The following is a 17,779-nucleotide window of genomic DNA, read 5'->3' on the forward strand; positions in this document are numbered from 1 at the left end:
TCAGTGTAAATGGGGGAAAAAAAATCATTTTTCTTAAATGCTGTCGCTGAGCAACCAGGTTCCTGGTCCTGGTTCTGGTCCTGGTCCTGATTCCAGTCCATATTCTCCTGGACTTTGCAATTTTAGAGTTGAAAGTGGGTCTGTCCATTCGAGTGTCTGTTTGCTTACCATTGTTAATGTGCATCGCATGTGTGTGTGTGTGTGTGTGTGTGTGTGTGTGTGTGTGTGTGTGTGGTTTTATTTCAAAACAATGGCAACTCCTGGCCTGGCATGCTAGCTACACCGTTTTCAGCATTCCATCTTTATGTGTGAAAGCATAACTTTTGTGAAACGAAGAGGCAGATGCACTTCGACATGTGAACTGGCGTCATGGAGTTAGAGGACATGGAGAACGTGGATGTAGGCTCACAGGTGGACTCGGAGGACTGCATGTTTGCAGATGATAATGTAACCTCTCGTGAGCGTAAGGAGCAGATGAAGGAGAATCCTGTTGAAGTGAAGGTTTGGAGGGTTTGTAGCCGTGCCTACGTAAACCAAAAGTCATTTGATAGAATTAAATTTGCACCATGTAAACATTTCAGTCTGATAATATCTGCACCATTAGGATGGGGTCATAGCGGGTGGTGTTTTTGATCTGAGCATAGTCTGTGTAAATGGCTCGTCACGTCTGAGACGTCGGTTCACCTAACGCCATGACGCGACAGTCTCGCCTTAGATGGTGGGTAATCCGAACCACATCATGCAAGAAATCCATCTGTGCTCGTCTCCAGCTGATGATACTTTCAACCAAAGTTTCAGTTTCATAAAACATGAAAAAACAAGCATGAAAAGTGGATCATTGAGTTAATTCCAAGTTTGATATTGGAGAGCTTCCAGGTAAAGCCGGGTGTTGGATTCTCTTTCAGTGTGACAAACGGCAAACATCACAGTGCAAAGCATTGTGGGAGTGATCCACTGAAGTGAATCGGGTCACATTGTGGTGCGTAGAAACCAGCTCAACATTCAGTGTTCATGTCAGTAAGACAATCTGATCTGATCTGGATTAGAGGAAGAAATGTGGCCGACACAAAAGTAATACCACAAATAAAGAATAAGGACTTGTTGATGCTCTGGCGTTGAACCTTACATTGAGTCGTTTTCCTCTCTGAGTGTGATAGATGTAACATTACACAGTGACACCACGGCGTTCAACTCCTTTGTCGCTGATGCTTTTTTTGACACATTGCTGGATTGTGTTGGGGATGGCTCCCGCTGACTCTTCATTAGAAACACCTCAGTAATGCTTGTGTTTCCTGAGCTCAGTCATTTAAGGTGCTCCGCTCACTTCATGTCCTGTCGGCTCTCGGCTTTATCACCCTGCTTCACAGACACGCCACGCTTGTTCGGAGGAAACTGCACCTTTGCGGACCAACCGTCAATATAACCTCCTCGTCAACTTTCAGAGGTTTTTTTTTGGGAAAATAATGAAGCAGTACTTTTTTAAGCTGCATCAGAGCCTGGAAGTGGAAGCACAAAGCCCCAAACTCCCACCGCCAAGCTGTTAGCATCCGGGGTTCTATTGTTTTGATGAGTGCTGCTCTCCTGGAGGGCTGTGACATTAATGTCAACTCAAAGATCATCATGTATATTTATTTTTGACTATAATTAAAAATGATTCTGACATAATTTAAGTTTGTTTGTTTTGTTTTGTTTTTTTAACCTGAACGCTAGGAAAGAGACTGTTGCAGCTTCAGATTATGCTAAAGCTAACATCTGCTCACAAAGTGGCACGAAGCAAGATGTTGACTGTAACTGGCTGACTAAATTCATGAGTGGAGAGGCGGTGTTAGAGTCAACCTCTACTTTATGATGCATTATTCCCGTCACTGTCGATACAGGCAATAATACATGTGCTCAGTTCAGTCATCAGGGAACCAGAAGCTGTGCATTTCCAGATTTTAGGATGAATTTGGCTTCACATTTCCTCAACTCCAGCTGTGTTTTCATGATCGCTTTTCATGTAAACCCCATTCAGCCAGTTGATTAATCCCATAATCCTTTGCACTGTGACATTCATGGCATGATCCCATGACCCTGAATCCAGATTCACCAGGAAGTGTTGAGCGTAGTTTGTGAGCTGGACGAACGGAGCTCGTTAAGTGTCTTTACAAGGTGAAAAGCTAACTCTGTCTTTAGTAATTTGTAAACAGGAAGAAACTCTTGAATTGATCAAGCTTCAGGTGGCATTGAAATGTGCTAAAGTGGGTCTGAAAAACTGTGTTTTCCTGGTTTCTCACCACAGGCTTCTCTTCTGGGGACTCTGGGCCGTCCCCCTCTAAGCTGCTTTTCAGCTCAGCGCCGTCACAAAAGAAAGTCATCCGAGGTTCTGTAGCCTGGCCGTCAGCGCAAACTCATCATGGGCATTCTTTCCTCATTAGCATCAGCAGCATGTTTGTGTCTGCAGTTGTGGCTACTCATGTTCAGTCATCATATTTTTTTTAAAGTTTTCGAGTCAGATTCGGAACAAATGTCATGATTTTAAAAGGTTACAGTGTAGCAAATCCAGATACTACTCCCTGTACGACTGCTGATGAAAAAGAGAGTAATTACCTGACCAAGAAGGGAGTAAATCCGCTGAGTGTGGCTGAACAACTCATTCCTGGCTGCAGCTGACTGGATGTTGGAAGCATTGCTTGCTAATCCACTGTTTCTCAACCACTGTGAGCGCGTCACGAGAGATTGTCAGAGTTGAAATTATCCAATTTCACCTAATTGATCTAAAAACAATCTTTGAAAATGAATTATTTTTTATGGTTCACCGTTGAGGATGATTTGCCATTGAGAAGAGTCCGTGCTGACTGGCAGATATTCATGTGAGGCTAAATTACGCTTTCCACACAGATGTGATGCCACAAAACACAGTCAATAAGATCCGTAATGAAAAAAAGTCTGCTAGCTTAATGCTAGCTTCTATGGGAAAACCCACTGACATGGTAACAGTTAGCACAGACGCCATGGAAATTGTTGGAACAAATTGAACTAAGCAACATTTTACTGGCTAAATAAAAAAAACAAAAACAAAATACAAATTATTTCACTACTAACAGGCAGATATTTTCTTCACTCAGAAAAACACAAACAGCAATCAAAAACCCTGACAACGCTGCATACATACACTCTACATATATATATATATATATATATATATATATATATATATATATATATATATATATATATATATATATAGAATATTACCTGAACCAATGTGCAGGAACAAGCTGGGAAAGCACCCAGAAGCCGACCTTCTCGTCTCAAAACGTTTCTCCTCCCTCTTCAGGAGTAAATCATGGGTAAAAGAAACTGAAAGAAACTGATCGTTGGTGAAGTTTTGACACGATTGATTTTGGCGCTGATGTTTAAAAACTTGATTGTAAATTGTAAATGAATACTCAACAAGTTCTTAGAACAGTTTTTGTTCATTTATCAAATAATCAGTAGAAACATCCTCAGTGTTTATCTCTCCTCTTGTTGCGGCTTGAAATCGTCCATTAGCAGCACTCTGGTGAGCCGTGTGACGATCGGTCCTACTGATCTTCTATCTGATGGCAGGCGGGTGTTTATCACACACAGGTGGTTTACATGGTTTATAAAGTCAGTCTTGTCTTTGTTCCACCTCCTTCCCCGTCGATTGCACCGTGCTGTACTTTACCTTTTGTTCCCTCCGAGCAAGCTGACGGAATCAAACGAAGACGCGTTGATAAAGAATCCAGTGGAGGACAATGAATACATGCAACGCTGTAATGGTTTGTGTGTGTGTGTGTGTGTGTGTGTGTGTGTGTGTGTGTGTGTGCGTGTGTGTGTGTGTGCGCTGGTCATGGTTGCACGTGAATTAATAAAGCCCGATCTCCAAACACCTGATACTCAGAATGGGTCCCAAGACTCACAGCATGAGCGACTCTGAGCTCCACATGAAACGGAAAGCTCGTGGTGTGTGGAGCGCCGAGAGGAGGCCGCCGCCGCCGCCGCCGCCTTCATGTAGCATGATGAATAATGCACACGGTGAAAGACAGAGAGAGCGGAGTGTTCTTGGTGGCTCCTGTATGAATAATGAAGGGAAGGTGTTTGTGCGGTGTGTGTGATTAGCGGTGAGTCTGTCATACATCTCGTCCCTTCGGGGCTGCGCTCACAGAGCCGCCTTTGATTCCCCTCAGCCTGAAAATGACGGCGAAATCATTTTGTAATTGAGCCCGGTGTGACTGATGTACAACCAGTTGTTGTCAGAGCGCCACCAGCCCCCCCACCCCTCCGCCCCTCCCCCCACCGCCGGCGTGTGACGGATGGCGCTGTCGATACGCGCCTCGCCATTCGGGTCTATTGACCTTTTCACTGACGCATGTTAGCACCACTTGGCCCGGTCATTACGGCCGCGATCCAGATGCCAGGGGTCGGCGCCGGGGGGGCCTCCATCCATCAGGAGCTGCTAAACCAAGCGAGGAGAGAACGGCGGAGAGGGGAGACGGGGAAGAAGAAACAGAGACAGAGGTGAAGACGATTCCAGCGTGGCGATGAAGAGCTCTGAGCTCTTTCCACCGAAAACCGAAAGACTCGCCGTCTGAAGCTCTGCCCTATGAGAAGATGGAAGGTTGCCAGAATCCATGAGAGCTCTGTATTAATGTCTTAATTCCAGTTAGTCCACAGTCTCACCTGATTGGTACCAATAGCACATTGCATTGTGGGTGAGCAGGACTTCCTGCAGACATCTCATGGAGGAAAAAAAACATCCCATTCATTACACTTTATTCAGTTTTAAGTTATGAAACATGAACGATTCCAGTCATCATTTATCCTTTCAGGATTTTTACGTACATTTCTTTTTTTGGTTTTTGACATTGCGTCTTTGAAAAGTCTTACTTAATGGTTTGGTTTCAATGCTCTGAAGTGCTTATGAAAGTATATTTGTCATCCAGTTTGCTTCTTTCCTCATGAAAATATTGGTTTTAATATTTTTTTATGCTCCCCTGGCCCTTTCTTTCGACATCGTGCCCTTCATTTTCAGTATTTTAGGATGATTACGGTTAGGCTTCTGTGAACTTGGCTGCTGTTAGCTTGGCTGTTGCTAGTTTTTCTGTTATTATATCTGCTGTTATTAGCTTGGCTGCTGTTAGCATGGCTGCTGTTAGCAAGGCCATAGTTAGCAAGGCTGTTGTTAGCTTGGTTGCTGTTTGCTAGGCTGTTGTTAGCTGGGCTGTTGTTAGCTAGAAGTTAGCAGTTCCACATCACATCTTCAGGACTGACAGCAGCTGTGCCAAAATGTTTTAATACCGGGGTCCAGTTCAGATTTCATGTTAAGTGGTAAAATCGAGCCACAGTAACATTAAAATCGGAACTTTAAAGTTTCCCAGAGCATCTTTGTCGATATTTTCACAAAACCAAACAATTGTTACTGAAAAATGTTCTCAGCATAAATCCAATTTCGATTAATTTTTCATGTGCAAAATACAGTGAGATATCTGAAAAACTTCTCTTCTCCCTGTTGCATTATGGGTGTTGTTCCAAACTCAGCCTTGAAGGATGGCTTTGAAGCTAATGCTAGGTAGCTAGCTTGCATGGCAGCATGGCTAATATCTCAGCTCGAGTCTCAGTGTCACTTTACTTTGATTTTTTTATTTTATCAATCAATGAATTCTTGAAAGTTTTTCCTGCTTGATGGTTTGGTGAGATTCGAGCCTCTTGTGGGCCGGTTTTGGCCCACGGGCCTCATGTTTGACACCCCTGATGTGCTATTGCTGTATTCCTTTTTGCCCTTCACGGTGAAAAAATCGCTTCTGTTCAAGATGTTACAAATGAGCCAGGAGTGTTTTCACAAAGTACAAACCAACACAGCAAATTAGCTCCATCAACAGAAATAAGGTCCTGTGTTCCTCCTTCCTCAGCCGTGTCCAGGTGAGCAGCGCCGTCCTCCCGACACCTTCGCCTCCTCTTCATCACCTCCTCCTCCTCCTCCTCTTCCTCCGCCACGGCAGCAGGAGCCACATTTCTAAATTAAGCCTCATGAATTATTCTGGCGGTGCGTTACCCCTTGTTTCTCGCCACAGTGAGGGAAGAAAGTTTCTTGAAGACGGTGTGTGTGTGTGTGTGTGTGTGTGTTGTTGACTGAATAACACCAGCCTGTAAAAAAAAACAAAAAAAAAAACAGGAAGCATTCCCATAAGAATCCCTGCTTCTGCTCGTCTTCTTTCTCTCTGTCTTGTGGAATTAGAACAGTTTACCTGCAGCACGTCTCTCCTCCCATTAAGCCAAACTCTGGAGGCAGAGGAACACACTCCTACAGACACACACACTCACACACACACATTAGTGGGATGGTGATAATTGGCAAAATTGCATGTTTGTTCGAAAATTCGGTGCATTTCTCTGCAAATACTCGACTGCAGCTGAGTGATAATGTTTTAATGTGACACATGCTGCAGACTCAGAGGAAGTGTGTGTGCAGGCGTGAGTGTGTGTGTGTGTGTGTGTGTGTGTGTGTGTGTGTGTGTGTGTGTGTGTGTGTGTGTGTGTGTTTGTGAATGGCCTGGAAGGCCCTCAGCGCCTCCCACAGTCATCAGAGGTCACTGAATGTGTGTGTTCTCAGACTGAAGAAGCTCTCCACTGCCAACATGGAGGATTTAGTGTGTGTAGTTCAAGAACATCGGGAACATTCAGCGTCGGCATTCAGGGCTTCACCATGCTGGTTCCCAGTGAAGCTCGTCGCCTGATTTCACTCCTGAGGAATCCAGTCTGAGAAAAAACTAAACTCAAGGAAAGTTTCTTTCCTGTCCAGATGCCAAAAAAGCTGAGACGCTGTGAGAATGGAAACTGAACGCAGTAAGAATCCCACAAACACATATTTTATTTCCTGTTGCTCATTAAAATGATTAGTTGTCGAACATTCATCCAGTTTATTTGTTTGTTTTTTACTTGTGCAGGTATTAAATGTCAGAGTTGATATTTTCCATAATGTTTTAAAACGTTTTAATATGTTTTCTTGTTTGAGGAATAAAACATTGTTTTATGAGATTTCCAATTATTACAATTGCTTGATACAGGATGCATCAAAATCAGTAAGTAAATAAATAACATTGAGATGAATCAAAGCGTATATGAAATAACAGTAAAAAAAGAGAAACAATAATGATAATAATAATATACATTTGGAAATAATACACATCATATTTGATATAATACCAGAATAGTCCACATTTTCATGTTGTAGCTTTACAAACATGCACTGAGACAAACTGGACGTTAAGAAACAAAACGAATAAGAGAGATTAGATTTAAAAAAAAACACAAAAAATCTAAATATACAAATAGCAATGCAGCGTTCTGATTGTACATACTGATCGAAACAATAAATAAATAGAACTCGATGCAAACTGATTCCTCAAAAAAAAAAAGTCTTGAACATAAGTAATGAAAGTTGTGTGTGAGTCAGGCGCTCCTCTTCTTCCAGGTGTGTGAGTGTGTGTGTTCTCCAGGTGGATGAATGTGTGTGTGTTAGATGGAAGTAGCCCAGTAAACATCTCGTCGTCGTGTCATGAAGCACAGATTCAGTGTGTTGATGGCGGTGGCGGTGGCGATGGCGGCGGCGGTGGCGATGGCGGTGACAATGGCGATGGCGGCGGCGGCCTTCACACTGAGGGACCTGCTCTTTAAACCAATCCCCTCGGATCCCCTTCCAAGACAGAGTGCTGGGCTTCAACTGAGCCTCCTCAAAGTGTGTGTGTGTGTGTGTGTGTGTGTGTGTGTGTGTGTGTGTGTGTGTGTGTGTGTCCCTCTTGATTGAACCTGTTACAGTACTGTGGGTACGGCAGGAGGAATCCCCCGGGAGGCGGGGCTGAATCTGCTGAAGCCAAACAAACTGCAGCTCTCTTCCTCTCTGCTGGCTGCAGCGGTTCACACACACACACACACACACACACACACACACACACACACACACACACACACACACACACACACACACCGCTGTCAGCCGTAACCCCGGATGACTCCCCTCTCATGTACGGAGGTCAGGACCTCGTCAGGTAGAGAACTGAAACCTCTGCTCACCTCTTTATGGTCTCCGGTCCTGGAGGGTCTCCAGTCCTGGTCCTGAAGTAGTCTAAAGTCCAGGTCCTGGAAGGGTCTCCAGTCCAGTGACGCCCCCCACAGCGTTCTGAAATCCCGTTTTGAAGCTTTAAGCTTGATCTCTCCATATTGAACTCTGGAGACCGGATGTGAATGTGATTGGTCCAGCCTGTCACATGACCGCATCACGTGGACAGAGGAGGCGCTGTGATTGGGCGATCTATGCCAAACTTTACCTCCTAAAATAAAATCAACAGATGATTTATGTGAAAATGTCAAGACGGCACGATTGTAGAAACTAGAGACAGAGACCAGGACATGTTTTATATGGTTATTTACACTCTGAAAATCTGCGTTTTGAATGGGTTCCAGTGAGACCGGGCTCTTTTTGAAACCATCATGCTCGAGTTTCAACGGTATTGGAGCTTTTCTGCTCTTCAGCATCGTCTTCAGTTTTTACCAGCGGAGTTTGGCGCTTGGTGCGGACGTCAGATGTTCCTCAGGCGGTCCACACGGTGGCGCAGGAAGCCTCTAGCATGGAGCTAGCTTGCAGCTTCCGCCACAGTCTGCTGGCTAGCTGATGTTCACAGCATCACTGCTCGTCTGTGAAAACGTCACGACTTTATTCATTTATACTTTGAAAGGTTGATTTATGGCTGATATTGTAACAACAGACAGCAGTCATGCTTCTCCTTGTGAAAACTACACCGTTTTTCGCGGTGACTGCATCGTTGAGGTGTAATGATCCGCTGGTTCAGCATTGCTTTTATTCAGCCATATAGCATGTTAATGATTGGAAGGTGTTGATTGGTTCTTCTGGGAGAAATCCTGTCTCGTTAGCATTGAGGAGAACGTAGATGTACGTAACCCAGATGTTGACATTTCAGCTGTATTTACTGTTGCTGCGAGGAGGTCTGACCTTTACTAAGTGTGTGTGTGTTTTGTTGTTGCTTCTAAAATGTCGGCGATCGCGGTGATATTCATGTCACTTCCTCCATCCGTCTGAAGATGCTGATACTGGTTTTCAGGTTTTTCAGAAAACACAAAGCAAAATATTGAACATGTACTGTGTGTGTGATTTAGGAGATACTGCCAGAGGTGGCCAGCATCACCCAGAGACGAGTTAGACAACAAAAAGAGTCATAATGAGGAGAGCTGGGACGATATGCTTCTTTCCCAATTTGATTTAAATTGTGATTGTTTGAGTCAGAATATTTTGGTGCCTTTTAGTTTGCTTGAAAAAGTGATAAAGTCCAAAGATGATGTCTACAAACTGTATCAGGAGCCAACAGCTTGACTGTGTTTAAAAGAAGCCAAAATCATAGCATAAAGAAAACTGGGTTACTTAAAACTCAGCCACTCATCCTCATGTCTTTTTAAAATACAGCACAGACTAGTAGATTTCAAACCGCCAAAACTATACAAAAAAAAAAAAAAAAAAAGGTTAGAAACAAGAGCTTTAAGTCAATTACTGTTAGACTGTTTTTTTTTTAATCAACTTTTTTTTTACAACAAATTAGTTTTTAAAAAAAATCCCGATGCGGACTGGTTTTCTTCCCCCCGATAATGACGTAGGTCTTTATATTGAGGAGGTGAAGACATGAATAAACATTTTCATCTGATTTTTTTTTAAATTTTGCTCTGGTCTCTTATCTCACGTTAATTTGACTAAAATCAAAAACTTGTTTTTCAGTTAAAATACGTGTCACACGATAATCTTGGAGCCACTGAACGGCTGAGAGCCTTTCTGCTGGAGGAGCTGAACCCGATGAAACAGAGCTCAGACCGTTACAAATGGTGAACCTGATGGTCAAACGGCTTATCATTGGTTCATTTTGAAAGCTGAAAGACTGATACTGCAAAAAGTCCAAATCTGACCAGGTTTGTGGACAGATTTTTTCACTTATTTCAAGGTAAAAGTACTTTAGGTGAAAACATCTGAAATAGAAGGAGTGAAAATTTAAGAGATTTAAGAGAAGGCCTTGCTGAAACTTGACTTTTTAAGTGGATTTCTCTTAAATCAAGTATAATGAGACATTTTCCCTCAAAACAAGTTTATGAAATTTTGAAAAATTTCGATTTTTTGCAGAGTAGAAAATGTGTTTGGTGTAAAACTGCTGGGCCGTGCTGGAAACGCTTCGTTTGACAGAAGGTTTTCTGCTGCAGCAGCAACGATGTTCTGCATCGGTTCAAATCAATGATCATCATGATCGTCATCCTGTAGTATTCTAAAAAAAAAAGAAATGTGCTGATGGAGCGCAGCGGCGTGTTGAAAGCCAGGCAGTGTGTGGTTATTGATCTGGAACGGGCGTCTGCTTCTTGTACCTGGAGGATTGACCGGAGAGGAGGCGGGAACGTGAGCAAGCGGCAGACAAACGCAGGCTGACAGCTCTGCGTCTCGCCGTATCCGGGAGATTCCCCCGGGGCCGTCAGGCTGGTCACCCCGTCTGGATTCATACCTGCAGACGGCTTCATCCGCCGCGCTGCTGGAGGATGTGCCGCTAACCGCTAACGCTAACGTGTGTCTGTGTTGCAGCGTTAAGAGGGAAGCGACGTCGGTGATGATCTCCTCCGCCATGCGCGCTGAGGGGGCGCCACGCCGGCGGCAGACGCTCTAGGCGCAGTCACGGGGCTCGACCCATGGCCCCCCGGCCCCTCCGCCGCCACCACGCCCCAGCCCGCTCAGCGTTCGCCCGTCGCCGTGATGAAGACCGCCAGTCGCGCCTCCCAGCCCCGGAGCAGCCCCCCGCTGGTCCAGATGAGGCGCTACGCGCCGGGGGTCTACCCGTTCCTGTTCCCGTCCGTCATCAGCTCGCTGCCCCGGCTGCCCCCGCCCCCGCCCTCCCCCCACCGGCCGCGGCCGCAGCAGCCGTCCAGCGGCGGCGGCACGCCGTCGCCCGCAGGTGAGTCCGGCCCGGCCCCCCGCGAAGATCGGCGAACTGGGAACCTCCCCAGAGGGAGTGGCTGAGGTGATGGAGAGGTGACTCAGCCGAGGTTCAGAGGGTCACGGGTTCCAGGCTCGGTGGAGTTACAGCCAGCATTGCTGACGTTTGTTGGCTCCCAGTCACACTGGACTCGTTTTGAGCAGTAAAACGTCCCCTGGACGAGCTGAAACCTGCCCTGACTGACCCGAAATAACAACAGGATGAAATAACAGCGATTCATTCATCAGAGGTTCATTCAGGCGGCCATTTTCAATGACATCATGAATCTCCCAGGATTCTCAGTTGAGCTCAATCGTTATTAGGTTCAATACATGTTATTGTGGTTAATTAATTAATTAATTTATTTTTAAAAATGGCTTGTCTATTTCGTTGTCTTGACATGAAACAACCTTTAATGTTCAGCTGTTGCCTTTTTATTCATGCAAAATTAAAAGAGAGAAATACTGGCAAGAGGTCACATTTGGACGAGCGGAGTCCACTTTGCAGTGGTTAAAACTTCCTGGTTACTCGTCTGAAGATTCTGATTTGGGTTCAGTTGTCTTTCTGAGTCAGTCGGTGTCAGCTTGTAGTTGGTAGCTGTGAAAACCAAAACATTGGTGTGTTGCTGTTTCCTCTGCTTTTCGCTTCCTGGTTGGAGGCATCGGTACTGGATTCAGCGGGTTTTCGACTTGCTGTGTTGTTTATTTTTCTTCAACACACTGGATTGGTCGGGCTGATTAAGACATAATGCTGCTTTTCTTTGGTAATCTAATGCAAAGCTTTGTGTTTTGTGACTTGTTCTTTATCCATGAATCCTTTTCAATTAGGATATTAATTGTGATTATTTTAGCGTAATTTCTACAGAGCTTGTGATTCCTGCTTTTTTTTTTTTTTGATTGAGTTCAATGGGTTTTCTTGTTTGTTCTGGAAACTGTCAGTGAGCTCTAACAATTGTGTGACACAAAAGTGACTCAATACTCCACCGTGTGCTATCAGAAGGAATTACAAGCTCCCTATCACTTAACAGAATACGAAAAATATGAAGAATACATGAAAATGTTTCAAGATCACATCAAGAGCATCAGTTTATTCATTTTGTTTATCATTTCAGCCAATAGTTGATTTTCTTTTTTTTTTTGTGAAATAACCGAAATGGTTCTCCTGGTGCAAAAGGTTCCCTCTAAAAATTAAAAGCCTTCTCCCAGCAGGATTCTTCTAAAGATTAGACATGCAGGGTTCAGTTGGTTGTGAGTGTTATCGGACGAGAGTTTTCCAACACAGTGAACTCTTTCCATCACCTCTGTGGGTTTTATACGGCGGCACTTTACAGTAAACTCTCTGGAAACTTGAAATATTGAAGTTGACAATGACCTATAAAAAACGAGAGAAACCCAGCGGTAACAGTGAGGAGGAAAAACTTTTTTTTGTTTGGTTTTTTTTTTTTTAAGCAGAAGGAACCTCAGACAGACGGTGCGGTGGGTGGCCAGCTGCCATCGGTTGGAGTGAAGGGACTGTGAAAAGAGAAAGGAACAACACAGAGAAACAACAGAGAGTAAACAGTGGGCAGGATGGTGGGGCCAACAACCACAGATCAGAAACTCGCAGCTCTGCAGACAGAAATACCTGCAGGAAGAGAAACAGCAGCCAGAGAAGGAAGAACAATCTGCAGCGGACACAAGACACCAGCTCAGGCTCTAATACACCCACTAGGACTCATTACTGGACCCGGCAGTGACTACATGTGCTTTAAAAAGGGCCAGAAAGAGGCGAATATCTGTTCCCTAGTCATCAAAGACGTATGTGTTCTATGTTGTTAAACTCATTTTCTTTTGTTTTTCTACTAATTTTCTTTTAATTCAGTTTTAATGAAGCACCATATTTCATAAGCCCCACTTTGTTTTTATGTTTCTCACTACACAACTTTTCAGTCCTTCCAGGAAGTTGTGATCACAACAAGTCATTTAAATTCAGCCAATTTCCTGAATTCTGCGTGATCTTGCAGTTTTGTCAAGTGTCCTGGCATTTGGACAAAATTGCTGGATCACACAGAATTCGTTCATTCAGGTCAAACTGCTCACTGATTAACCCCCCCAATCAACCAACCAATCAACCAGCCTGGCGGTCAACTAACCAAATAACCAACCAGCAGCCAACCAATCCACTGACTGAACCAACCACCGACTAACCAACTGACCCACCGACCGAACCACGGATCGACCGACTGACTGACCGAACCTCCGATGGACCCACCGACTTAATGATTGACCCACCAAACAAATCACCAACTCATCAACCGAACCACCGACTGAACCACCGGCCAATCAAGTTACCAACCAACCCAACAACCAACCCACCGATCGAACCACAGACGGACCGACTTATGGACCAACCCACTGACCAAACTATGGATTCAACCACCAACCAGCTGAATCAACGACTGAACCACCAACCAACCCAACAAGTGAACCACTGACCCACCAAACAACAGACCGTCCCACCGACTCACTGACTTACTGACCAAATCAACCAGTCAGGAATTGTTCCACAGTTTGTGTTCCTGACTCTAAATATTCATGTCTCCCTCCAGGTACCAGGCAGCAGACCCTCTTTTCTCCCCTTTTCTAAACTCAACTCACAGGAGAACAGCCTGATTGACACACAAAACACTGATTTGCAGGGATGACGGCTGTTGAATTATTTCCTGACTGTACCCTCCCACCCCCCACCCCCCGGTGTTCCCCACCGCTGCAGCAGCGTCCTGACACACTCCGGTTTGTGGCGTCTCCAACCCCCAGATCCAACCCCGTGTTTACTCCCACTTGTTCCCCCTCCTTCCTCCTCCGTTCCTCTTCCCACCTCCTCCTAAAGAAAAATAAACCCTCATCTCCAACATGAAACCCAGCAGGCGGGTTCACCCAGAGGGGATCCTCCTGCTGGAGCTCAGGTGTGCAGCTCAACTCTGAAGTGGAAATAGACACAACACACACACACACACACACACACAGTAGGGAGGGACTTCTTTTTTTTTTCATTTTTTCAGGGGTTTCATTTCCCTTAATTTGACTCTTCCTCTGGAATTCAACTCTCACATAACTGCAGAAGATACACTCATTAGAGAAACAGCCTGGCGTTTAGCATTCACTTAGAATCAGTGAGTGAAAACGGAGTGTATTATCGGCATGAGGTTAAATTAAAAATGTATAAATGCCATCAACTGTCAAACAGTTCCCAAACCTTTTATTTATTTATTTTTTTAAACCTCCAGCTTCTCACTTTCCACATATAATGAGAAGTTTGACAGGCTTGTGCTGAGAATTTGGAATAAATTCCAACTCAGCACTTCTCCAGTTTTCACCCATTGGTTTCATAAAATCGCAGTAAAGGTAAAATATTAAAATAAATACTGTCGTCCTTCCTTGTTAGCTGGAGTTCTGTTTTAATCACAGTGCTTTTTACACGTTAGATTTCCCCCACTGTGTATTTGTAATTTAGCTGTTATACATAAAATATAGATGAAAGCTGGAAGCGGCGCTGGGTGGGCTGTCGCCCTCCAGGTGATCAGCGATTTTAGGCTTGTCCAGCAGGTGGCGCTGTGACTGGCAGTGTATTTTGTCCGAGGGATGCGATGAGGGCCGACTCTGATCACACGTGGAAAGTTTCAGTCAGATTGAAGCATGTGGAGGAGAGTTAAACACCACTTCCTGTTTGATGGCGTAGCTTCGCCATGGCCACGCCCTTTGACATTTGAGGAACACTTGGGTAACTTGTCATGAAGAAGGCCTGTTATATGTGCTGGTCAGATTTTAAAATGTGTATTAACCCGGTGGAGGCGTTTGCCCTGCAATATGACAAAAACACAGAAAAATGGCCCAGTTCATTCAAAATGGCCGACTTCCTGTTGGGTTCACGCCGTGGGTCCAAGAGGCTTTTCTCTGACTGTCCGCACCACAGAGGCTGACCAAATCCTACAGCTCTGCTTAAAACATCCTTTTGGGCTGTGTTGTAGGGGGCGCTGTTTCAGATTCTTTTCATGCTGAGTCGGCTTTTTCCATCATTTAAATTACACAAGAAATTATTATTTTAACTGTGCAAAATACAAAAATGTATGAAAAAAAAAAACCAAATGGCTTTAAATGTCGGGATCGTATTGAATAAAGTGAATTTCGTGCTACAGAAACGTGTTTGTGAGTGATTGGTGCCAGAATCAGAACATTAATTCAAATATATTGATATTTTAACACAATCTCTATTCTTTGAGGTTTTCAAGGCGGTCAAAGGCTCTTTAACGCTAATCTTGAGAAAGTATAAAAATGTCCCCAGACTGACCCGTGCTGTGGAAACAGTGGCGTCAATCAAAGACAGACGAATGTAAAACAGCATGATGGAGAAGAGATGAGAGGAGTCCAGGCCGCTGGTCTGATCTCACCTCGCCGACCGCAGGGCGGAGTTTACAGATGAACCAAGCAGCAGCAGCCTCATGAAAAACAACAAAAAGCAGATAAAACCAGAAGGGATCCTCTGAAAGGCGAGACGGCAGCCGGTCGGATGCAGATGTCTGAACGCCATCAAACAGAAACACAAGGCTAATGAATTTTGCTGTTTGGTGGTGTTTTTTTTTTTTTTTTTTTCCCTTTCTGGAGCTTCAAACTGATGGCGGAGTCCCCGGGAGGGAACGCACTCAAACGCACCCCGCGGCGGGTCGGCGGTCCGGTCGGCCCCGCCCGGGGATTCGCAGAGGAACCTGAACTGGGTTACATACATCACACACCTCCTGGGAGCACACACACACACACACACACACACACACACACACACACACACACACACACACACACAGAGCAGAGAGACGAAACACAAAGCAGACCTCACATTCGGCACATTAATGAATTCAGGGGGAAGTTTTTTACTTTTCCACTGCAGCAGATCCTCAATACTCCAAAGTCCAACGGACGGGATCGTTCCAAGGACGGCGTGTGATTTGAGTCTTTTATGTGTTTTAAATTACAACCCAGTTGTCTTTGTCTAAACTTTTCGTGGCAGAAACTTCTTGAAGCGGTGAAACAAAGGATGAAACAAGGTTTGAATGCAGCGTCACTGGTAGTGAGACTGCAGCTGGATTATTGGCGGAGGCCTTCACGGTTTCACTGCTGCTGTTTCTTGTCCGTCTGTTTGCTTCAGTCTCTTTTTGACAGGGACACAGTGCTTTTATTTTGAAACAAGAAGTTGGTTTATTGGTGAATAATGTATTTGGCGGGAAGTGTCAGGCTGCAGACCGCCGTCCTCAGGCTTCACAGCTGAACTTTCCAGCGGTCCCTGAAGCTACCCTGAACCCTACTTTCCAGCATCATTAGCACTAAAAAGCCTGACCTGAGCGTGTCGGGATATGGGATAATGGATCCTGTCACTCACACGCCGGCATTACCCCCCTCTGCTCTCCTCCCATCTGGCCTCCAGGGTGGGGGGGTTACCTGTGCTTCCAGCCTGTCAGCGTCCCACCTGCTTACGGCCCTGGCGGATCATCAAAGCCTTGGTCTGACAGAGGAAACGTCAACGACCCCCCTCCTCTCGTATCTCGTACTGAGATGCTGACGGAGACATTAGCCCCCCCCCCCCCCCCCCCCAACATGAAGAGTCTCCAGCATTAAGATATGGACTTAAAGATGCTGTTTGGTTCCGCATAGGGAGAATCCGACTTGATTTGACACAATCCAGACCTAAAGCATTTTCATTAAACTTAAATTTGAAGTGAGGATGAACAGAAGAGGCTCCGTCATCTGTTCACTTTCTGGAATCTGTCTCTTAACTTGTAAACCTCCACAGAATCGGAGTGTCATCCTCTATGTAACAGGCATTATGTCGGCTACATCCAGGAAAACCTAAGAAAACAGTAACTTTAATTTGGAAGGCAGTGAGCAGCTGTTGATTCAGTGTCTGACATGAGCTAAAGGTCCCTATCCCACTGTCCAGGTTCTGATAGCCTTCAGCCCCGAGCAGAGTGTTTCTTAGGAGGTATAGTCTGAACTCATGCTCCTTTCTATCATTTCCCCTCAACCCGATCTGCTGCTGTTGCTGTTTATACGAGGCTCAGGCGGATTATCAATCGGATTAGACGACCTCGTACAATCAGATGATGCAGCCCAAGCCTTGGATTAAATTTTAAAAAGTTTCCAGAGCCATTTTGTCAGGATTGAAGCTGGCCTGGAGTCAGTGTCTGTGTGGAAGGAGGCAGTGTTGCTCCTCTTCCTCGGACTCTCGTGGCTGTCAGGGTCTTCAACGCGCTTCCGTTTAGCTGTGGCGTTGGGAGGATCCGCTGAGGGACGCGGCTTCTTTCTGTGAGGCTCTGTCCCGTCAGCAGCCGTCTCCTGCTCATCCCTGACTTTTCTCTTTCTCTGTCTTGGTCTGAATGTGGCGTTTTGGTGGGGCGACCAGGTCTTTGGCGTCGTGCTGCTGCTGGAGGAAGACAGGTTGACATCAGGTTAATGCAGTTTTATTGTCCCTTTCTAACTAACTCATACAGGTGAAACTAAAAGACGCACCACCCTGAAGCATCCCAAATGTTAAAAAATATAATCATAAGGCTATAAAAACCCTACAAATGAACGTACCTGTTGTGATGTTTCAGCTCATCTTGAACTGCATTAGGAGGAAGAGAGTTCCTCTGACCGCAGACGTCCATCTGTTGAGCGCAGGATTTCATACTGGAAAACAATCATGTTCCCGTTAGTCTCAGTCACCTTCACACTGGAGAGAAAACATCTGAA

The 17,779-nt window shown here is 45.0% G+C and overlaps 1 protein-coding gene across 1 annotated transcript in view; it reads left to right on the top strand.

Annotated features, from left to right (window-relative positions):
• The window catches only part of c1galt1a (core 1 synthase, glycoprotein-N-acetylgalactosamine 3-beta-galactosyltransferase 1a), a 100,752-nt gene extending 90,040 nt beyond the window's left edge, over positions 1-10,712 (top strand). The window contains exon 3 of the mRNA XM_030120129.1: positions 10,631-10,712. Within this exon, the coding sequence (XP_029975989.1) occupies positions 10,631-10,712 (82 nt within the window). The remainder of the gene's footprint in view (positions 1-10,630) is intronic.
• Positions 10,713-17,779: the final 7,067 nt, after the last annotated feature.

This window comes from Salarias fasciatus, chromosome 22 (assembly GCF_902148845.1).
Source record: "Salarias fasciatus chromosome 22, fSalaFa1.1, whole genome shotgun sequence".
Lineage (NCBI taxonomy): Eukaryota > Metazoa > Chordata > Actinopteri > Blenniiformes > Blenniidae > Salarias > Salarias fasciatus.